This window comes from Plasmodium chabaudi (genome assembly GCF_900002335.3).
Source record: "Plasmodium chabaudi chabaudi strain AS genome assembly, chromosome: 12".
Lineage (NCBI taxonomy): Eukaryota > Apicomplexa > Aconoidasida > Haemosporida > Plasmodiidae > Plasmodium > Plasmodium chabaudi.
Window position 1 is genome coordinate 251,913 of NC_030112.2, and position 23,951 is coordinate 275,863.

A 23,951-nucleotide genomic window follows, 5' to 3' on the forward strand; every position below is an offset into this window, starting at 1 on the left:
AATAATGAGGGACACATTATATTTCTTAAATTGTAATAGCCTTACAAATGTTTTATATTTTTTTTTTAAATTAAAAAAATTGCAGAATTTAATCCGTTCTTTCAACAATTTAAAGTTACCTTGGTATATGTATTTTATTCATTCATTGTGGTTACTTATATGTATATCTTTTATATTATTGGGTTTTTCTTTTTTTCTTTTACACGAGTAATACTAATTAGGAATGTATACACTATACGAAAACAAAAATATCATATAATATAATCAATAATACAAGTTTTCATAATATTATATGTATAAGTTATTTGTGTTAAAAGTGTAACACCTTAAAACAATAATGCAAAATATAGAGCGCATACACAAAAAAAGAAAATTATATATATTTTTTTCTTTATTTTTCCTTATAAATTTATATATATATTTATTTATAAGTGTAATTGCGTATATCTTTGTTTTAAAAAATAAAAGTAAAAAAATCACAATTCTAGTATATCATTTTTTTATAATAATAGCTTGTGAAAAAAAAAAATTATAACCGATGAATTAATATATCTCCATAGCAATTTCTAATTGTGTAATTGATTTATAAATTATTAAAAAAAAAGGAAAAAATCTAAAATAAAAAATATATATGTGTATATAATTATTTTTTAAAATATATATACTTTTCAATGATAATAGCAGACTTTATGATATTCTTTGCATTATTATAGTGCATGTAAATAACCTCATTTATTCATACCCCCTATAATATTCATCATGCTTTGAATATATTAATATATTTGGTTACCCGTTTGTAAACTCCCTAGTAATGTACCTATATATATGTGTGTGTGTGCTTATAAATTAAAAAGGGAGGAAAATGGTGTACGGAATAATAATTCATTCTTCTGAATCGGAACAGCTTTATTTTAGTACCTATTACAACTTAGTTAATAATGATATAAATCAAACTTCTAGACAGCAAGTAAGAATCACAAAAAGATTACACCTGCATATTCCTAAACAAATGACCCAATAAATGAACAACAATAATGTGAAAATATTTTACCTTAATATTGTATATGAAATTCTATTAAATAGATAATTATTAAAAAGGTTATTGAAGAAATAAACTATTATAAAGAAGATAAAGAAAATTATGAAAATACTAATAAAAACAATAAAGATAAATATTTAGATATATTTGGTGTTTTTATCCCAAGGTACTCAAATATTATAACATACATATATAACCATAACTTTATTTATTCATGCTTATATTCTTTTGTATATGTATTTAGCTCAATAAAAGTATGCATACAAAAATGTTGTCTTTCTAGTAGGGCACCCAATAATGAATTTAAAATAGACAATGAAGGATTTTTTAAAATAGAAAATATTTCCCTTTTTAAAAACAAAATAAATATAATGTGGAAAGTTTTAAATAAGTATGTTCAAATAATTTAATATACACATTTTATTTATATTAAAAATATATATAATAATTTACTTTATCTTTCCCTACTTTATTAGGGTTTGCTATACCCTGATGTTTTTCCCACATGAAAATATTCACATGGTTAATAACAAAAATAAATATAGCTGCCTACATAATAATATAAACAAAACGTCACATGCATAAGAATAATGAGCATTTTTTTACTTTCGAAAATATCAATAGGCTGACAATTTCTTGAATACATTAATATATGTTTTAATGGAGAATTACGAAAAATTAGGCAAATCCAACAAAAATAATATGGTTATATAATTTATCGCTATATATATTGAATCAGACATCATTTAAATACTTTTTAATAATGCTTATGTGTCAAATAATATGACAAAATTTCTGTTACAACAATTCTTAAAATGATGTAACACCATCTTGTATTCATATAACGATATAAAATGCATTTTCAACTTTTGACTTTTTTATAGAACAAGTTTAACCCTGATACAGTACTAGCTATACTCTACTTTTTTCTTCCAAGTTAATAAAATTATGTTAAATATAACCTTTATTATTTATCATTTGGATTTAATATATACACACATGTATTTGATTATCTATTCCTCATTTTCACAGAAGGACAATTTATGATTTTAACTCCTGACTACATTCAAATTTTAAGTAACAAAGTTAAAGAATTTCTAGGTGAAAAAGGAACCCCAAAGAAAGAATGATGATTTGTTTAAAAAAGTATACTAACTATATTTTAGTGTCTTAGGAATACTTAATAAAATTAATAAAAATTTTCTGAAATGTAGGAATATATTATGTACCTGCATTTTTTGCAACCACTTTTATGAGCATTTTCTCATCGGATTTATTGTTTGGTACAATAAATTTTTGACTTTTTTTCAGTATATTTATGCCATTATTTTTACATTGCTTTTAAAATAAGTGCGTAAATTGTTTAAAGTTTGTAGAAAAAAAATATAAGTATATATTTATATATATATACACATGTACCTATATATATATGTATTAACAAAAAAATTCACAATTATATAAAATAAATATATTGTTTCATTTTCCTCGCTGCTTACAATGAGCATAATATTATAGACATATCCATTATTTTAGTACAATGTGATATTTCATTAAATTAGTTAAAAAATTTTATTATAATTTTTTTTACCTTTTTATGCACTAATCAATATGTATGCGTCTTTGCATATATGAATAAACATATGCACATGCGCATATTTACACAGTTACGTATGATTAGGTATCCACATATACACAATAAAGAGTATTTTACAAATATAAGCCCTCTGGTATGTTTCCCTTTTTCTGATACAAAGCTTTATCTCTTGCCTTACGCAAATCGAGTTGGGTAATTTTCATTCTTCTTTCTCGAAGAGCTAATAAACCTGCTTCCGTACATATAGCTTTGATATCAGCACCGGATAATTCATCTTTTGACATTACAAATTCTTCTAGATCTACATCAGGAGACATTGTCATTTTACTAGTATGTATTTGGAAAATTCTTCTCTTAGTTTTGGTATCTGGATTTGGTAGTTGAATTTTTCTATCTATTCTACCTGGTCTGATTAAAGCTGGATCTAAAGAATCAATTCTATTAGTAGCCATAATAACTTTAACATCACCTCGTGAATCAAATCCATCTAATTGATTTAATAATTCTAACATAGTTCTTTGAATTTCTCTTTCTCCACCACTTGTTGCTTCATATCTTTTTGTACCAACTGCATCAATTTCATCAATAAAAACAATAGAAGGTGCATGATCTTCAGCAACCTTAAACATTTCTCTAACTAATTTGGGACCATCTCCTAAATATTTTTGTATTAACTCAGAACCTACAACTCTTAAAAATGTAGCAGATGTTTCATTTGCTACAGCTTTTGCTAATAATGTTTTTCCAGTACCAGGTGGACCATATAAAATCACACCTTTGGGGGGTTTAATACCAATGTCTTCATATAATTCAGGATGAGTTAAGGGTAATTCAACTGCTTCTTTTATTTCTTGTATTTGTGATTCTAATCCACCAATATCAGCATATGATTCTAGTGGGGCCTTTTCAACTTTCATAACAGATACTAATGGGTCAACCTCATCTAATAGTATACCTACAACACTATTAGTTTTATTATTTAATAAAACTGAACATCCAGGTTCTAATAAATCTTTATCGACAAATGATAATATATTTACATAATATTCTGGACCTACAGAGGTAGCTATAATTCCATGATTTTCATCAATCAATTCTTCTAATGTTCCAACACTCATAGGTGAACCTCTTAAATCGTCAATTTTCAATTTTCCATAATTTTTATCATCCGTTGTTTTTATCTGTTCTTGGTTTGTTATAAATTCTTCTTCTAATAACAAATAATCTTTTATCCTTTCTAATTTCAATAATTTTAACCGACATTTTGTATTAGGAGTAACAGTAGGCAATTTGGAATGTCCAGTGGCTCCCTTTTTCTTTTTTTTTCTTTTCCCTATATGTGATGGAGGGGAGCTTTCCAGCTTTTTTTTTTCCTTATCCTTTCCTTTGTCTTTATCATCTTTTTTCCCTGCGAAATAGAAATGAGAAGTAAGCATAAATTAATGCAAATAAGTAAGGGTATAAATATAATGAAACAAAATGCTGCAAGTGACGCTTTTTCTTAAATACGCATTATATATATACAAAGAAGCATATCCATTCCCTATCACTATTTGTAGCTTTATGAGCGCAATTATACCCCCTTTTCTTTGGGGATTTTCTCATTAAAAAAAATTTTGTAATAGTTCCAAAAAATATGCATAGGGATGTATATATGCTCATTCACACTTCGCTACATTTATGTATTGCAAATAAACAGCTTCAATCATAGATTACATATTTTAGAAAAAAATAGTTTTATCTACCTAAAAATCCATAGGGATTATTATTCATACCACCTTGTGCGTTCCCCATAACTATACCATATGTTTATAAGCACGTATAAATATGTACACAAATATATATTTTTTTTCTTTTTGTAATCAAAATACCAATCTTTAGTATTTTCTATCTTTTTTGTAGCTATATAAATAATATATTCATTTACATACCAATTTCATGCATATATTATATGTAACAAATTTATATGTATCAATAATAATATACAATATATTTTTTTCCTAACAAATCCCACAATTTTAAAATATTTAATATTTCTTTTAGAATCTTATTTAATTTAAACTTTTTTCCTTTTGTTTTTCAAGATATTCATTTCTTTTAATAATTTATCCACATGTTATTTATTTTCGCAGTTTTTTTTTCGTTTTTTTGATGTTCGCACTATTCACACATTAGCCTTTGGTTTCTAGAGATATGCAATCGTTAAGGTAAAGAATTACGCATATAATGTTATATATATTTATATGTAAAGCATAAATACACGTACGTATTATTGTATATAATGCAGTAAAAATAAATATTCCGCCTTAAAAAAATTAGTATTTAAGAATATATGGCTAATGCCGAAAATTGTATATTTTGCTTTATATTCAAAGAGAAAAATGCTAAAAAATTGTTTATTATAAATTATCAATTTTTTTTAATTATGCTTAATTAAAATAAAGGAAAATTTAGGAATATTTTTAAGTAGCATTTATATGTAATTTATGTACACAATGATTATTCCTTTACAAGGACATATTACATTATGTACATTTTCTATTTAATATAATGAAAGCATAAAAAATAATTAAGCAATATTTATTAGCATTTTTTCGATCTTTTGTTGTATAAAATTTTCCAAGAAATTAATGTTATTAACATTTTCTCATGTAAACATTCACATATATATTACTACTTATGTTTATATATTTGCATATGTATATTCATAAATGTATTCCTGAATAATTCACATATATAATAATAATATCGTCTTATGTATTACAATAATAAAAACAGATTTCTTGTCCATGTTTTTCGATTGTTATTATTTCTATCCCTAATTTTTTTCTTTATATCTTATTTTTTGGGGGTAAACACACTTTTTGCTATATTATGAATTATGTTTATATATATAAATGTATTCATAAGTGGTATTATTAAATTAAACCAGTGATACGTCGCATTTTTCTATATTCACATTTAATCTATTTATAAGTTTACAAAAAGAAGTTATTATTTAATTTGCCTATGTTAAAAAAAGAGTTTTCTACACACATTATCTATGCACAAATTATTATTTCCAATTTATGTTCACAAGTGTAAATTAAAAACTTTTATGAAGATGTATCAAATAATATACTATTAAATTAAAGAGTCTTAAACTTATTTGTGTTGTAGTAATACCCCAATATCAAGCAAAAAACGGGGACATGCTTTTTTTCATATTTCTATCTTAATGCCAGTCTATAAACTTTTTATATGGTGAATATATTTTTATTATTATTATTAAAATTTTAAAAAAGTTTTAAATATAAAATATTATTCGAAAAAATGCATTATTAGTCTTTTGCATTATTTCATTTTCTCTTTTGTTTCACAAATCCAACAATACATATTTGTCTGCATATGCATATTTTTCCATATATCTTTATGAAAAAATATATGTGCATTTATAAATGTAGTAATAACAAAATACACCTTTATTTTTATTCGACGTTTTTCGTTTTCTCATTTATTTTACTATTAATTTACATTAAATTTTGAAAAAATGTAATATAGTAAAAGTTGTTGATGTAGACAATTTAAAAATGGTGATATATGTTTATAGTATTTATATTTGTATGAAATGTATGCGAAGCGCGGTGGCAAATGCCTAAATGTGCCTAATTTTAATATTAAGAATTTATAATTATACGTATAATTAGTATATTAACAAATATTTTTATATATGCATATAGTTTGCGTGTAGGTATTTATTTTATTTTTTTTTAACGTTTGGTATTTATCTTTCGCCATGTTTTAAAAAAATAGTAAATATTATTTTTTTTAACTTATATTTTAATGTAATTGCCACAGTTATTTTTATTTTATTTAATATTTCTCTAAAATATCATTTTTTGATTTTTAAAATTATTTTTTGTTACTCTTATTTAGCAATTTATTTGTGAAACTAATGGAAAATATAATTTAAAAAATATATATACATATAAATGCGCATTATACTTTTTCAATTTGATATTTTTTTGTTTTGGTGTTTTTCGAATATTTTTACATTTCACCATATTTAATCGTGCATATAATTTATAATGTACATTTTTATTGCCTAAAATGGAATAAATTTTTGTAAAATGGAAAACAATAAAAATCGGAAAAAAAAGAAAAAATAAAAACAAAAAAACAAAAAAAAATATAAACGCAATTCATTCTATATGCAATGTATAACACCCATACATATGCATTTATTCGTACATTCTTTTATATATAAAATTGTTATTAATTTACATATATATTGGTACGTTAAATTATAGTTATGCAAATTCGTTTGTATTTTCTTCTATTTTTACATAATATATATTCATATGTGTGTATATTTTTAAATGATGATATTTCTGTGTGTGTATAATAAATTCCCATTTTGTTTATTGCAAATAAAATGTATACCAAATTTGTGTGTGAAGTGATAGCTATTATTTTTCTACACGGGATATTTTATAAGGTATCAGCACATTACTTATTAAGGTATTTGGACATATTGAATTACTCAAACCAATTTAATAAGAACATATTTTTCATAACCTTTTTAGCATGTATGTCTATATTTTCTCTTTTTATATTGGAATTGTCTAATTTGATATCAAGTGTTATGATAACATATATTTGGCATATAAATATATGTATATTAATGTGCTTATTATATATAGTTATACCAATAGAATTTATTAATACAATATTTGATTCGAGAAATTATAAAGAAATATTATCCCCTGGATTTTATTCCCACTCACATATAAAACTAATAAAAAAATATTACATTAAGATTAGTCAAATATATAAAGAAAAAAATGGAGGGAGTACGAAGATTAAAAAATACTTCTTCATATTTAGGAGTATTATATTTTTATCATTTTTGTGGTTAGGCTTAGTAGAATTGAAAAAGATGATTTATAAAAAAAATTACAATTATGTTATTGCAGATGATAATGCGTTAATATTTAGAGAATATATATTATATACCAAGATTAATCAAAATAAAAATAGAATTAAAGAGTTTAATAAAAGAATGTTTTATCTTTATATCCAAAATAAAAACAAATGTATCGATTATGATAATATAAATCAAAAATATGAATACAAAGAAAATAAAAAGACAAAAATTCAAAATATTTTTTACCAACTTTATAATTTTATTAATATATTAATTTTTATTATATTAAATCATTTTATGTATTTCTATCAATTTGTTATTAGAGAATTGTTAATAAATTTATGTGCATTAGGTGTAACAACGAATTCTATTGTTGCTGGAATATCATCTATGTATTTTATTTATGATTACATTATAACATTTGTTTATTATTTAAATTTACCTAAAATCCAAATTCAAATTTATAATATAGAAGAGAGGATTCTTATCAATTTTACGAAGTATATTTTTAAAAAGGAACAACTACAAAAAATTGAGAGTAAATTTAATATAAAAAATAGCATTAATAATAATTCTACCAATTTTAATGGTGATCCAAAAAATGATTTAAATTTTTTATCAACAAGAACGAGTATATTTCCTCTAGGGCTTTTGAATAAAAACAAAAAATCATTTAATTCAGACAAAGAACACAATAGAATTGAAAGACATAGGAAAACAATAAACATCCCCTATATCCTAAATGATGTATCTTTTATGGATAAATCGAATATAAATATGACTGCGTTTAACTTCAAAAAGAGAAATACCAAAAATAGTACCAGCATAGATAAGAATATCAATGATATTAATTATAAAAAAAATAGCATTGATACAGTTCATAGTAAAACTAGTTTTACTACCAATGGACCTAATGAATATTGTAATAATAATAGTAACAATAATCAAGAAGATAATACTAGAAGATTTTCTTCTTTTGCTGGATTCAAAAGTAAATTGAAATCTATCTGCACATTTAAAAGTAAAGGTCTGTTTGATTATGAAAAAGATATGCAATATAATTATTCGGATTTAAATATGGATTTATTAAATAATAACATTAACGCAAATGAATATGAAGAATTAAATTTACGTTCTTTAAAAAAACACAAACTTCGAAAATCAAATGGTAATTTAAGTGACCATGAATCAACAGCAATTAATTATTTTTATAAAAATATAAATGAAAATAATGATTATGTATTAAAAAGGTCAAATAGTTCTCCTTATATTTTGACGAAAACGAATTTAAATATTAATTCTGATCGAGAAAAAGATAGTAGCTCAGATGAAGAGCAGATTTTAATTACATGCAAATCACTGACTACTATTCCTAAGAGGGATGCGGATGACTTAGAAGATAAACAAAACGATGAAAATTCTGTTATGACCAACGATAAAACTGATAATAATGATGCTAGTGATACCAATAGTAAAACCGATACAAATTGCGTTGATAAAAAAACAAAGAAAGAAACCCCAGATGCAAATCAAATTTTTAAAAGTGTGTCGTTTCCTGAAAATCAGCATATGAAGAAATTTTATAATAAAACAAATAGGGAACAAATCGAGGGCTTAAAACATTTATATAAATTAAAAAAACCTAAAATGGATATAGATAATGAAAATAAAACACGATCTTATAAAATGGATGGCATGCATCATGCTTATCCTGATATAGACAATTATAGTAACACAAATACTGATAAAGATATTTCTTATAATAACACAAATGATGTGGATAATAATATAGAAAGTTATAATAAGCTTAAAAAGGAAATTGAAAATATCGTTTATACAAATACAAGTATGTACTATTCTTTAAATGATATATTAAGTCGAAAAATTGAAATCCAAAAAAATACAAATAGTTTATTTGGAAAAATAAATGTCTTTTTAAATTCAATTATGTTTTTAACTCTTATTTATAAAATTATTGCATCGATATTAAATATTATATTTATAAGAATATATATAAGAGATCCATTTTCAAAATTAATTGAAAAAATCTGCTTATTTTTTAAGATTAAATATAATATAGCTATTATATATGCACCATATATATCATTAATATATATTTCATATATCGTTGCAATTAATATGAAGAAATTTCTACAACAAGTTATACAAATATCAACAAATTTTTCTTTTTATTTTAAATTATTCTCCAATATGTGGATACTTTTAATATCAGAATTAATGGGCCTTTATTTTGTAACAAATTCTTTAATTTTAGCTTCATATTTACCAGTAAATTATGAGCATACAATGAATTTTGCCGCAGGAGATAATTATGACTATAATGTTTTTCATATACACTCAGATTATGTTTTTATATCGTCATTTGCTACTACTTTTACTTTTTTTGTTTTACATATGCTATATTTTTATTTCTTTTAAATTTTTACATATCTTTTTTAAAATATTTTTTTTCTCAGATATGTATATTTTTTTGAAATTTCATGTTTTATGTATTTTTATTACTATTCTTGTGAATACTTGTCGAAAATAAATAATAATAATATATGTACCTATATATAAATGTGTGCATCACTATTTTGTTAATTCATTCATTTTAATTTTATTATATGTGAAACCTCTTTATTTTTATTTATATATTACATAGCATATATATGTATATATGCCTACATTTATTATTATTATCCATTTTTAATTAACTCTTTCCAAGAATTCCTATATATGTGTCTACATATATTATATATATAAACTAATATGTATATCCATAAACTTTTAGTTATTCATAATTTAAAACTTATTTTTTTTTTTTTTAAGAATAAAAGTGTAAATATGCACATAATACAAAATCATCGAAAATATACATGTCATAGTAAGACTTGTGGTATATACAAATTATTAACTTCTTTTTGTTTTTATATTTATAATGGAACCATTGTCAACAAGTTCCTTTACATTTTTTTATTTCTTCCTTTTTTAATCCTTGAAAAATGATTATATAAAAAGAGCATGTTCGGGCTTTTTTTAGCGTCGATTTTTCATTTTTATTCATTTACAAATAATTTAAAGACTAACATTCAATCTGGTTGTTTAATAAAATTCAAAATATTAAAAATTATATAAACTATAAGGAAGATATAAATATTCTTTTGCATAAAAGAGCATATTGCATAACAACATGCAATATATGAGCCTTATTTATTTCAAACATACTGTCTATTTTCAAATATATGAGTCTCCTTGATAAGACAACTAATTTTGCTAAGTATTTGCTATATTTTGTTGCATTTTTTTATTTCATAAATTTTTATTTGGTACTTTTAATGGAATTAATTTTTTTTAAATGATAAATATGGTGATTTAAAAAATTTTTAAATTATTTTCGGAGACTTGTTTCGAAAATTATATAGAATTAAAAAAAAATAAATACATGTAATCAAAGAAAGTATATGCATGTGCATGTATTTTGTCTAATATTTATATACAAATAAAATGTTCCGCCCCCCTCCGAGTAAAACTTAACGAGAGCTCCAAATATATCTCCTGATGATACGTATATATGCAATTGCATATATTTTTCGTATTGGTTATATTAATATAAATCGACATAAATATAGACAATTATTTAGGCACCCTTAAAAAAAAGATCTAACAAAAATTGTTTTTTAATAAATTTTGATTTTTTTCGTTTTTAATATAAAAAATTATAAATATAAAAAAATTAAATTCAAATATAACGCCCTTGTTACATAGATTATTAAAATGTGCAACGTCTTTCCATTTATTTATCTTGTCTATTATGACAAATATGAGATAAGCTTGGAATTGTCATCAAACTATTATTTTTAAAAGTGCATTTATAGAGTTTCATTATTTTATCATAAATTCGCTATATATCAAATGCCAGATTAAAGCAAACTTGACATTTTTCGATTAAATTTGATCCGATCTTTTTAAAATATTCAAGCATGCGTAGTATATAGATGTATGAAATATGTATATTGTTTATTTTATATATTTATAAATTCTTCTTTAAATATATATTTATTTAATTTATATAATTATAATATTTATTTATATTTTTCAACATTTTTTAAAAAAACATATTTCTTCTCATTTTCCATTTTATAACATTTTTGGTAACATTATTGTTCATTTTTATATTTTTTATAAAAATTGAAAACTATTTTGATATTTAATAGAGTCTACTTGTAAATTTATGTATGTTCAATCTGGCAGCACAGTATTTTTTCGTTGTGAATAATTTTATATACGAAATTTTTTCTCTATAGTTTGTTACCCTATTTTTGAGCATAGCGAGTAAATATTTTCCATGTCTTATCTGGATGTATTTAATTTATTTTCATAATTTTTTTTCTGAACATAATTAAGTGATAACGCCGTTTTTTATTGTTCTCATATTAAAGAGTGTATTTATGCATATATGAAATATAAAGTTGTAATTGAATTTCCATCCATAGTTATTGTGTAATATAGAATTATTTGTACTTCGATTTATATTTTGTATTTACCCCAATAAATTATATTTTTATAATAAAAACTTTTATACATTGTTATCTATATATTCTTATTTTTATAAAAAAAAAATTTAATTGTACATCTAAAAATGAATACGTCTATTGAAATAAAGCATCAATTTTCTAAAACCAAAATATGTAAACATTTTTTAGAAAACAAATGTACAAACAAAAAAAACTGCAACTTTGCTCATGTGTTAGAAGAATTAAAGCCATTACCAGATTTAAAAAACACAAAGTTATGTAGCAGTTTAAAAAAAAATATACCATGTAATAATCATCTTTGTGCATATGCTCATGGAATTGAAAACTTACAGCCAAGTACCAATTTGTCTACTTACAAAACTAACTTATGCTATTTTTGGAAAAAGAAAAAATGTATGAATCAATGGAAATGCAGATTTGCTCATGGAATAGAAGAAATTAGACCACTCAAAACAGAATCACAAATAAGCCTCCAGACCAAACGTAACTGGAATGACAAAATTAACAAAAAAATCGAAAACAAAACACCAAAAAAAATTGGAAAAAAAAAAGAAAATATAATCACAAAGGATACACAAAAAATATTTGAGAAAATTCAGAAAGAAAAGCAGAAGAAGGAAGAAATTTATTATGCTACTGAAAGTGTAAATTGGGATTTTAATTTGAACAAAAATAATTCAAAGCATAAACATGAAATGTTTAATAATAAAAAAGAAATAAGAAATAGCAAGGATGATAGTTCTATGATGTATAATTTTAAACTCCTAGAAAATTTATCAACTATAGACAGCGATTTTTCCTATTTTGACGACTGTTTTATGTATGGAAATGATAAAGATAACATAAATGATAACAAAGTTGCAAATTCATATTTTGATATATTTCCTAACATGTATATGAATGATTATCCCATATCTGGTGACAAACAAATTTGTGGAAGTACGAATTGTAGTAGTAAAAATAACAGTTATAACTACATTCAAATATTCGAAGGCGATGAAAATATATCTTATGACATGAGCTCATTTAATTTTGGTTTTCTTACACAAAAAAATGATTATCATACAAATTTCGATAAAAAAATATGTACAGAAATGAATAACAATATTCAAAACAATTTGGAAAAGCATCAAAATGACCAAGGAGAAATCATTTCGAATAATAATAAAAAGCATTCAGAAACAAATTCTGAATATCTAAAAGATATTTATAAAAGCATAAGTGAACTCTCCAAAAAAAGAGAAAATTTATATATATATTAATAGGAATTCGGAAGAAAAAGAGATATAGTATATTTTTATAATTTCATGTAAACAAATAATAAATTTTATAATTTTTCTACACTATGTAAAGAATAAAATGTGAAGCAGTAACTATGTTAAATATTTAAAATATTGTATGAAGTAAAAAAAAATTTACAAGATGAATAGAATCAAAAAGACAACACTTATAAAGTTAAAGCGGGGATTGGCCTATCAATATAAATACATATTTTCCATAGTGATTTTATAAAATTAAAAGAAATATATTTGCTCATTAATGTAGTTCTTATCTTATTACCATACTACAATGCATTCTTATTTTTTCCTTTTTATAACAAAACTGGAAATACATGCATATATGTAGATATACTAATTTGGGAATCTATAATATTTTTTAAGTAATCATGATTTTTATTTACAAAAATATTTTTATTTTTTTAAAAAGAGATAAAGATCATTTATCGTCTCTTGTTCTTTTTCTTAGTGCAAATTAATATTAAGCATGCATATATATATATGCATCCTCCATTTTGTTGTTTACTGTTCGATCCGTATGCCATAGTTCGTTCTGTTTATTATCTTTATTGCCTGTTTTTTGATTTAAAATTATTTTTCATATATTTATATAATATTCCAATTTTTTTTTAAATATTATATGTATTGTTATTTTTGAGCGTATGGAAATTTGTATTCAAAATGTTTTTGTATATATGTTGTGTGTACAATAACAAAACGACATAGCACTTTCTATCGACTGGCATATATTTGCATATTTATTTTTAAATTATGCATTCCACTAAACCTTTAAAATAGTAGTATTTCAAAAAAATTGTGAAAACATATTGGTTACTGATTTTGATGTGAAAGTAATACCACATGTGTATGCAAACAAATAGGGTTAAAATAATGATATATATATACCTATTCTTTTTCACCCATTTGCTGCTTTGAGCATACTAAATCGTTACATAATTATTAACTTAATATATTGTTCTATTTCAAGTTATAAACCCTTGCACATTTTATATTGGCATTAATTTTCTACTAATAAATTAGTTGATATTTTTTCTTTTTAGTGTCAAAAATCTAAATACTTGTAATGTATATAGTTCCTTATTAAGACGTTATTTTTTTTATGAAAAAACATTGAATTTATAATAATATATATGCACCTTTTTCATATAGAATAAAATGAGTTAATTATAAATATGTATTTCTATGATATCGTAGAATACGAATATTTAATTACATACCATGCATATATACGTGTTCATAATATACATAGGTACATATATGTATAAGTGCAATATTTCACGTTTATGATGTAAATATAGAATATATGTGTGCATATACGGATATATATTTCTTATGTGTCATTTTCACCCTTTTGCTTTTCTTTTTTCTTATTTTATTAATATATAAAAAACTCTATATAACATGCAATAAAATGTAATCGTCTACTTTCTTTTTTTCAAGCATACATATATATTATGAATTCAAATTATCATGACGAGCCTAACAATGTTTCGATCAAAAAAACAGAAAAAAGAAAAGAAAAAGGGGAGTGCGAAATTGAAGGAAAAAATATGAAGAGAATGCATAAATATATATATGCATATTAAGAGATCACTGTGTTTTAAAATTCGGATGCTTCTTTATGCATATAGGATCATTGTTTAACTTCTTAAGCTTCAACGTCTCCCTCTTCCTCTTCAAATTCTCCTTCTTCTTCAGCAGTTGCATCTTGATATTGTTGATATTCGGAAACAAGATCATTCATGTTTGATTCTGCTTCTGTAAATTCCATTTCGTCCATACCTTCTCCAGTATACCAGTGCAAAAAGGCTTTTCTTCTAAACATAGCTGTAAATTGATCAGATACTCTTTTGAACATTTCTTGGATAGCTGTGGAATTTCCTACGAAAGTAACTGCCATTTTGAGTCCCTTTGGTGGAATATCACAAACACTTGATCTATATTGAGAAAAAAGAAAAAAGAAAAAAAATGTATGTTATTGATGGAAACAAAGCGAATTTATTATGAACTCACGATGTAAAATAAACCAAACAAATAATATGAAAGAGCAAAATTCATTGCCATCTGCCATAATTGGGTAAGGCAATCTCAGATGAAAATTTTCATAAGTGTCTTACTTAGTATTGTGTGGAATCCATTCAACAAAGTAAGAAGAGTTTTTATTTTGGACATTTAGCATTTGTTCGTCTACTTCTTTAGTTGACATTCTACCTCTAAACATAGCGCATGCAGTTAAATATCTTCCGTGTCTTGGGTCACTAGCACACATCATATTTTTAGCATCAAACATTTGTTGAGTTAATTCAGGTACAGTTAAAGCTCTATATTGTTGGCTTCCTCGGCTTGTTAATGGAGCAAAACCGATCATAAAGAAATGTAAACGAGGGAATGGAATTAAATTAACAGCTAGTTTTCTTAAGTCAGAGTTTAGTTGACCTGGAAATCTTAAGGAGCATGTAACACCTGACATAGCGGCTGAAACTAAATGGTTCAAATCACCATATGTTGGTGTTGTTAATTTAAGAGTTCTAAAACATATATCATATAAAGCTTCATTATCGATAACTTGGACTTCATCCGCATTTTCTACTAATTGGTGAACTGACAATGTTGCATTGTATGGCTCAACGACAGTATCAGATACTTTTGGTGATGGGAAAACAGAAAATGTTTCCATAATACGATCTGGATATTCTTCTCTTATTTTACTAATAAGTAAAGTTCCCATACCACTACCAGTACCACCACCTAATGAGTGAGTTATTTGAAATCCTTGAAGACAATCGCATCCTTCTGCTTCTTTTCTAACTACATCTAATACAGCATCTATTAATTCTGCACCTTCTGTATAGTGTCCTTTAGCCCAATTATTTCCTGCTCCAGTTTGACCAAAAACAAAGTTATCTGGTCTAAATAATTGACCAAATGGGCCTGCACGAACACTATCCATAGTACCAGGTTCTAAGTCCATTAATATGGCTCTGGGTACGTACCTACCTCCAGTTGCTTCATTATAGAAAACGTCAACTCTTTCTAATTGTAAATCACTATCTCCTCTATAGGTACCGCTCTAAAAAAAACAAAAATTACGTATATTATTTTGTGTAATAAGTGGTAAAAAGGGTTCAATAAATGCAAATAGCATGAATTATATTAGTGTGCAAAAAGTGGCATACATATGCAAAGTAAATAATGTGCAGTATCATTTTCAAAATCACAATCCATGAACTTATAGCACATGACACGATAGTTCAAATAAATATCCAATGACAAAACACTTAGATACACGGCATATATATTTATATGAAAACACAATGCTCATTATGGCTCTTTTTCGTGGGAAGGGTAAAATACATTCTTTTTATAAAGCCCAATATTAAACTTATTACATATCCAAATCACACACATTTACATACATAATAATGCTCACAAAAATACATATATGTAAGCATATGCACACATATGGTAACATATTAAAGAGTTCATATCCTCATGATGGCATACACATTTATATATACAAAGCCCATAGTTTTATACATAAATGCATACATATGTGTATACGTATGTATGTGTAAAGGTCTATATATATACACTACATCTATTGATATTAGTTCTCTTTATATACACATAAATTATAAAAGTATTCATGCTCTTCATGTACACAGAAAGCTTATATTTCGTTTATAAGTCCTTACTGGATCTATTCCATGCTCATCAGAAATAACTTCCCAAAACTTTGCACCAATTTGATTACCACATTGGCCTGCTTGAACATGTACTATTTCTCTCATTTTTATTTAATATATTAATTTCAAAGGATAATATAATTATCTTTACTTTATATAATATTACTTCAAGAAAGTATAAATATACAATTTTGTATTATCAATGTCACATAAAAATTATGTCACTTTTCTTAACTTAAAAAAAAGTATGAAATAAAATGTCAGAAAAGAAAAGGTGAATTAGATATAAGAAAAATATAATAGTTAAATAAAAATAATAATAGGAAATGAGAGAGTAAAAAAAAAAGGAAAATAAAAATATAAAAATGTATAGAGAATATATATATGATATATATATAAATAAATATGATAAGCTAAAATAAAATCATTAATTCACGCATTTATGTTTTTTTTCCTATAAGTGTGTAAAAAATAAATTAGTGCGTGAGTAAAAAATTTTGTATTAATACTACGCATAGTACATTTGTCGTACATTATTTATTTATTTATTAGTGTATAGCAAAAAATATATATAGCTTAAAGTTTGCTAATGCGCACGTAATAATACTCCCCTAAGCATATGGAGACTTACAAATAGTACCTTGTAATATAAGAAATGCAAATATATATATATAAATTATTTCCGTTAGTGCTATATGAAAGTATTATTTATATAATTTATGTACTTTATTTTGTATTATTTATTTTATTTTATTTTTTTTTTCTGAGAATTTTTTCCGTGTGTGCGAAATGAACAATTAACTTTTTTTAATACTGTATAATGGTTTAAAAAAAAACATATATAAAAAATCCTATTGCGCTCATTTAATACTATCGTGGAAATTTATATGAATTATTATCGCATGTAAAAGTGTACACAAGCCTATGAAGGGTATAAAATAAGTACAATACCTATTTTAAATATTTTAAGCTTGTATTCGTAGAAATTTATCGCGTGAAAATCACTTGTGTGCATAAGCTAAGTGCATACTTATACATTTTTTTTAATATATATTAAATTCTGCTATGTAGCAATTTTATATTTTTCAATGGTTTTCCTAAGTAGACAAAGTGTGAGCTTTAAACTTTCAATGTAAATGTGCGTGCACAATGCTATACATATTACAATACCACATAAAAAAATATTAATTATTTTTATTGCATACTATATAGAATATGCATTTGCGTGGACATAAAGAATTAAAGTTGCAAAAGAAATGCATATTCCTATACCTCCAGTATATGTATACCCACATTTATGTTTCTATGAAATGTAATACTATTTTTATTACGTTTTTTGCGTGTCGAATATGGGGATAACATATAATGTGTGATAAGCAAATTGAAAGTTAAAAACTTCTTTTATTCTTTTGATATATTAAGAAAAAATATTATAGAGATATAATTGTTTGAATACCTAACTAAACTCTTATTTTTTTTATAGTGACATTTCTAAAAATGCTTTTTATCAATTATTTCATTATAAAGAATATATAATAATTTTACCTTTGCTCACAAAACCAAAAAGTATCATAGAAATAATTATCATTATAAGAGTACGCATTATAGAAGTCTATAAAATTTTGGGGTATAAATATTTATATTATATGTATATTCTATGTGGACATATTCATAGCCTTAAATATATTACAGTGTATATAATATGTTGTATACATTTCCAAATGGTTTTTTTACAATCAAACGACAAAAAAAGATGAGTGCCACCATTTTTCTGCATAACGGGTGTGAGAATGGAATATTATTTTCCATGCTTATACAATATGCTGGTAATAATTAGATACAATTTTTCAATATTATATTCTCAAATTAATATTATATCTGAGTTAAAAAAATTCAAAAGAATTAATTAAAAAAAATAAAACAAACGCATATATGCATGTTCATTTATACATTTAAAAAGTAAACGCATAATATAGCAAATTAATTAAGCACGTGAATTAAAATATGCACACTGTGTTAAAAGGGTAATTAAAAAAAATTATATTAATAAATTAATGTAATTCATATGTGGGATATGCCAAATATTAAATTATAAGTTACAATAAAACGAAAAATTGAAAGAAGATTAATTTAAATAAAAAAAACTTTCATAATATTTTATATATATTAACATAAAATTATAAAATATATATATGCAAACATGCATATATTTCCTATCTTAAATTATATTTTGAAACCAATCATATTGTTTACTTATACAATAGCATTGTAGACCTCCATTTGTATTTTCTCAAATTATTATATATTTACTTATTTACATAAGTGTGGATTGAAAAAACCAAGGTATGTTTAATTTCATTCTTTCGCTTTTATATATCCACTCAGATTCCCATGCGCCCTTACTTCCTCTTTTGCTTTTTGATAAACTTTTTGTTATTTTTGTCAGCTTCTCGCTTAAATAAAAAGTCTCTCTTTTTGTTAAAGGAATTATTATTTTTGTTGTTTTGCATAGAGTTGAATTGGTTAGGGTTATATTTTCCTTGTTGCATATTTGTTTGTCCTTTTGAGTTATTTGCATTATTTAACTTATTTTGTAAACTGGTAGTAATATGCTCTAATCTTTTTTCTAAGTATGTTTTACAAGTTATACCAATTGAAGGCTCAGCAAAATTTCCAAGGGCGTCAACTCTAGAACACAATGAAAGTTTTGCTGCTAAGGATCTACTTATACGTCCTTTAGCTTTTGCTGAAGATTGTCCTACTAATGTTGCATGATAAATTAATCCATATTTGGGTGTTTTTGATTTAGTTTTTAATGCTCTAAATAAAGCCTTTTCTGAACCTAAAATTTGTAAAGTTGAACTTGGATGTTTAGCTAATGATATTAAAGAACCTGCTCTTGCAATTAATTTTGCTCCTATTAAATCTCCAACTAAATAAGTTAAATTAGGAGCTATTGAATGCATTCGAAATTTAAGATATGTAGCTAATGATTCTCTATAATCTGTTAATTCTAATAATCTATCTGCTAATTCATTGATGCAATTTAAATCATCTTCTTCTATTTCTGTACCCATGGATATTTCAGCTAGCTGTTTTATTTCTTTTTGTATTTCTTCGGTAGTTTCTTCTAATAAGTTTACATTTTTAGCATTATTTCGAAATCCTATTATTTTAACGCATTTTGCATATATCTTATTATCACTTACAACTTTGCCTAATTCAGGAAAATGCCAACCATACCATTCTTTTAAACGCATTGAAAAAACATTTATTTCTTTATCTAAATCTTCTAATAATCCGACAGCTTGAATTATCATCAAATCAACTTTATCAGCACTAAACTTTAATTTAAATCGATTTAACGAATGAGATAAACTTAATTTTAATAATTTTGAATCCTCCTCTTGTACGCCTACTAAAAAGCTATATAAATGGGTTTTTATACCTCTTATTATTTCTTGTGTTGAATTTGTATATGCTACATTTATATCATATTTTTTTTTTATCAATCCTCCTAATGTTTTATCACAAATAGCTAGTGTCTCATCTAATTTTGGCTTAACAATATTTTTTTTTATAAACTTTTTTAAAACTTTTCCTAATTTTGATTCAGTTAATTTATTAATATCATCAAAAGCAGTTTGAAACTTTTTAAATTTTTTAAAGCTGTATAAAGATACATTTTTTTTTCCTTCTTCTGCAGTTTCAAAATATTTTGCAATGTCGCTTGCATCTGATTCTATTAATTTGCTATTCTCAACTTTAAACAAACCATACCCAGCTGCTGTTTCTACTAATATCAACATCTTTACATATATTCATATAATATTTCAAATTTTTTTTTTTTATGAACACCTTAAAAAAGTAAAGTATATAATTTTCATGAAAACACAAAAATATCTTAAAGTTTGCAGATTTTTCTTTTCCACAAACAATGCTTCCTTTATATTTATTTCTTTTACTATTCCCGTCGTATTTTTATTGTTATATTAATTTTTTTATAAATAAATTTTTAACTTTCAAATTTTCATGTTTCAAACAAATTAAATTTATAAAACATTTTATTATATAAACATATATATTAAAGGCATACATGCTATTGATTTAAAACCGTGGTTTTACTAAAATATGTATTTTAAAAGTTAAAATTTTACAAATATTATATTTTATTTTTTATTTATGATTCTACATTTTTTAAAGATAATAATATTTTTATAATCAAAAAATATATTGAAATATGCTGTAAAATTTTCATATATATTGGGACATTATTTTTTTTTCCAATATGCAAAGTAAATTGGCGACCGGGAATTTAATTATATTAAAAAATATATATTTTTTTAAAACCTCATACCATTATAAATATATATATAACTGGAGTATGCATTTTTTATAGGTACTAAATTTAAGGTGTATAAGAAATGAAAATATTATATTTTTTATTTATCTTAAATAAATTAATTGTATTAAATATCGTAAAACAAAGGTATTATTTTATATATAATTCAAAAAATACAGTAAAATATAATTGCTCAAGCATTTCTTAATATACTCAAAATAGCAACTTAAACATATTCCTATCAATACAACCCTCTTTTAAATATACATGCTTATCATCCTATTGTGCCTCCTTTCTTGGTTTTATACATTTTAAAAAAATTCCCATAAAAGTTTAATAAAATAATTAAAAATAAATATTAGGTACAATAATTGAGAAAAGCATTCATCTTTGATATAATAAATAATAACAATGGCAGTATATTTAGATTTTTTCATATTTTGAACTTGGAATATATATGGCAAAATTTGCCGTGCTAAAAAAATTATTCACTTTCCATTTGTTTGGAGTCATTTAAATAAATTACTAAATATTACTATTCAATACAGCATATAAATAGTATAATCAAAATTTTAGGGTGGTGCTTAAAGAACAAAAACCCAATAAAAAAATTGTATAAATAAATAAAATAAGATTGATGAAAAGATCTATTATTGATTATAAAAAATAATGAAAATTATAATTGTTTTTCAAAAATAACAATAATATATTTTTTTTACCATCAATATGCTATTTGTTTTTTTAAAAATCCGATTTTCTAAAATTTTAGAAAAAATATTAGATTTTTGATTTGTCCTTTATGGGTATAAATTTGTTTTTTTTAAAATATTAAATTTTTTTATGGGGATTTGACTTAGGTTAATTTTTTAAGGCTATTATTCCTTGCGTTTTGGTATATATACATAACAATGATCGGCATCATGTTATAAAGTACCTCTTTATATAATTACATATAATGAATATGTATATTATATACAACTGTAAGGATAGTCATCTGTCAAATAGTGGTAGCAAATAATATAATTGCTCCATCACCCAAGTTAATAATATGATCAAAATTCTTTAATAAAAAATATAAAAAATTTTTATTTTTGTTTTTTGCTTTTTGTTTTTGTGTTTCAATAATGTTTAATAACAAATTTGATGCCAAAAGACAAAGAAAACAATATATAAATCAATGGGGGTAATAAAGCATCGAATTTTCATGGTATTAAAAATTATCAACATTATATTGGTTCTATCGAGCACACAAATACCATTGGTAAGAAAAGCAATACATATTAAAATTTTGAAATGATTTCCATTTTTTATTAGAAATAATTTTATGTTTTTGCTTGTGCTGCATAGCTGGACAAGTGAATATATTACATATTTGTGCACAATATATCCGCTACGTATACATACATATTCATTGGACATATATACTTCTTATATGTTTCATTTACAGAATAATAATAGAGTATATAATTTTCAAAAAATAACAGAACCATCATCTTTCAAATATCCAACCAGAATACTATGTTGCGCATCAATTGCGAACAAAATAATAAAAGTTTGTAAAGAAATATGTTGTGGCCTCATGGAAGATGATGACAACAATGAATATTATGGCAAACCTCGACATAGTAACAAAACTCAACATGATAACAAAACTAAACATGATAACAAAACTCAACATGACAACGAATCTGAATATGATGACGAAGATATACTTGATGAGTTATCTGATTATGATGATTTATCTGATGATGATGAGGAAACGAAACGTGATAGAAAAGCTAAGCGTCCTCCCAGAAAGAAGCATGGCCTCAGATTAAAATATTTTGGCCGGCCTCTGCCTGAAGACGAACTTATCATTGGCCGCGAAAATCAGTCTGATGAGAATTGGGATGGTACGCATAAAAGTAAGCTAAACCCTAAGTATAATACGGCAGGTGATATCGATTTAAAATTGATAAATTCAAAGAAAATTACTAAAGCTTTAATTCCATTTAGAATTACTGATGAAGACATTGAAAAATCGGAACCAGATCTACTAATGCATATGGTTATTACCGATCAAATCCGTATAACCCCAAAAGTAGCGAGTTTGATATTTTATAATATCCAAATGCAGATACATAAAGATATGCTTATTCTTTGGAAAAGAGCAAAGCAACTGATAAATAAACTAGTAATAAAACATAATATATCACATGAACGACATACATTGCGCGCATTTGATTTAAAAAATATGTTCTATAGTGGATGTTTGCATATAAGGCAGACATCTTTACGTTTATATCAGGAATATGCCATAACTCATAGAAACTCATTAGATTCAACATTTCTTTTTTTCTTAAGAGAACACCATATGGAAGTTTGTAATTTTTTTTTCGATGCCAGTCGTGAATTTTATAGCATTATCACAAAAGCGTTTGGTGATGTCGATATGGAGGGAATAGTATTAGTACCAGAAGATGAAAAAGAACTTTTTTTTTCACCTATTATTTAATATATTTGTTAACAAGCTATATCACTTGCTGCATTTATTTATGCCACATTTTTT

General features: G+C 24.1%; 7 protein-coding genes across 7 annotated transcripts; 4 read left to right on the top strand and 3 right to left on the bottom strand.

Moving 5' to 3' along the window:
• Positions 1-862: 862 nt before the first annotated feature.
• On the top strand, positions 863-2,169 carry PCHAS_1207200 (AP-5 complex subunit sigma-1, putative; the record flags this gene model as incomplete). The annotated part of the gene is made up of 7 exons (XM_016798806.1): positions 863-967; positions 1,084-1,205; positions 1,323-1,430; positions 1,516-1,561; positions 1,664-1,744; positions 1,924-1,975; positions 2,072-2,169. The coding sequence occupies 7 exons, from the start codon at positions 863-865 to the stop codon at positions 2,167-2,169; spliced, it is 612 nt and encodes a 203-aa protein (XP_016654175.1).
• Positions 2,170-2,746: 577 nt separating this feature from the next.
• Positions 2,747-4,427, bottom strand: PCHAS_1207300 (26S protease regulatory subunit 4, putative; the record flags this gene model as incomplete). Its single annotated transcript, XM_016798808.1, has 2 exons — positions 2,747-4,041; positions 4,379-4,427. The coding sequence occupies 2 exons, from the start codon at positions 4,425-4,427 to the stop codon at positions 2,747-2,749; spliced, it is 1,344 nt and encodes a 447-aa protein (XP_016654176.1).
• A 2,620-nt stretch (positions 4,428-7,047) lies between these two features.
• Positions 7,048-9,978, top strand: PCHAS_1207400 (protein GPR89, putative; the record flags this gene model as incomplete). The annotated part of the gene is made up of 1 exon (XM_727095.2): positions 7,048-9,978. One exon carries the CDS (start codon positions 7,048-7,050, stop codon positions 9,976-9,978), a length of 2,931 nt encoding a protein of 976 aa, XP_732188.2.
• Positions 9,979-12,181: 2,203 nt separating this feature from the next.
• PCHAS_1207500 (zinc finger (CCCH type) protein, putative) lies at positions 12,182-13,339 on the top strand (the record flags this gene model as incomplete). The annotated part of the gene is made up of 1 exon (XM_016798809.1): positions 12,182-13,339. The coding sequence occupies one exon, from the start codon at positions 12,182-12,184 to the stop codon at positions 13,337-13,339; it is 1,158 nt and encodes a 385-aa protein (XP_016654177.1).
• A 1,684-nt stretch (positions 13,340-15,023) lies between these two features.
• PCHAS_1207600 (tubulin beta chain, putative) lies at positions 15,024-17,166 on the bottom strand (the record flags this gene model as incomplete). The annotated part of the gene is made up of 3 exons (XM_016798810.1): positions 15,024-15,312; positions 15,493-16,445; positions 17,071-17,166. 3 exons carry the CDS (start codon positions 17,164-17,166, stop codon positions 15,024-15,026), a joined length of 1,338 nt encoding a protein of 445 aa, XP_016654178.1.
• A 2,294-nt stretch (positions 17,167-19,460) lies between these two features.
• Positions 19,461-20,870, bottom strand: PCHAS_1207700 (nucleolar protein 5, putative; the record flags this gene model as incomplete). Its single annotated transcript, XM_736717.2, has 1 exon — positions 19,461-20,870. One exon carries the CDS (start codon positions 20,868-20,870, stop codon positions 19,461-19,463), a length of 1,410 nt encoding a protein of 469 aa, XP_741810.2.
• Positions 20,871-22,580: 1,710 nt separating this feature from the next.
• Positions 22,581-23,897, top strand: PCHAS_1207800 (Plasmodium exported protein, unknown function; the record flags this gene model as incomplete). Its single annotated transcript, XM_016798811.1, has 2 exons — positions 22,581-22,664; positions 22,851-23,897. 2 exons carry the CDS (start codon positions 22,581-22,583, stop codon positions 23,895-23,897), a joined length of 1,131 nt encoding a protein of 376 aa, XP_016654179.1.
• Positions 23,898-23,951: the final 54 nt, after the last annotated feature.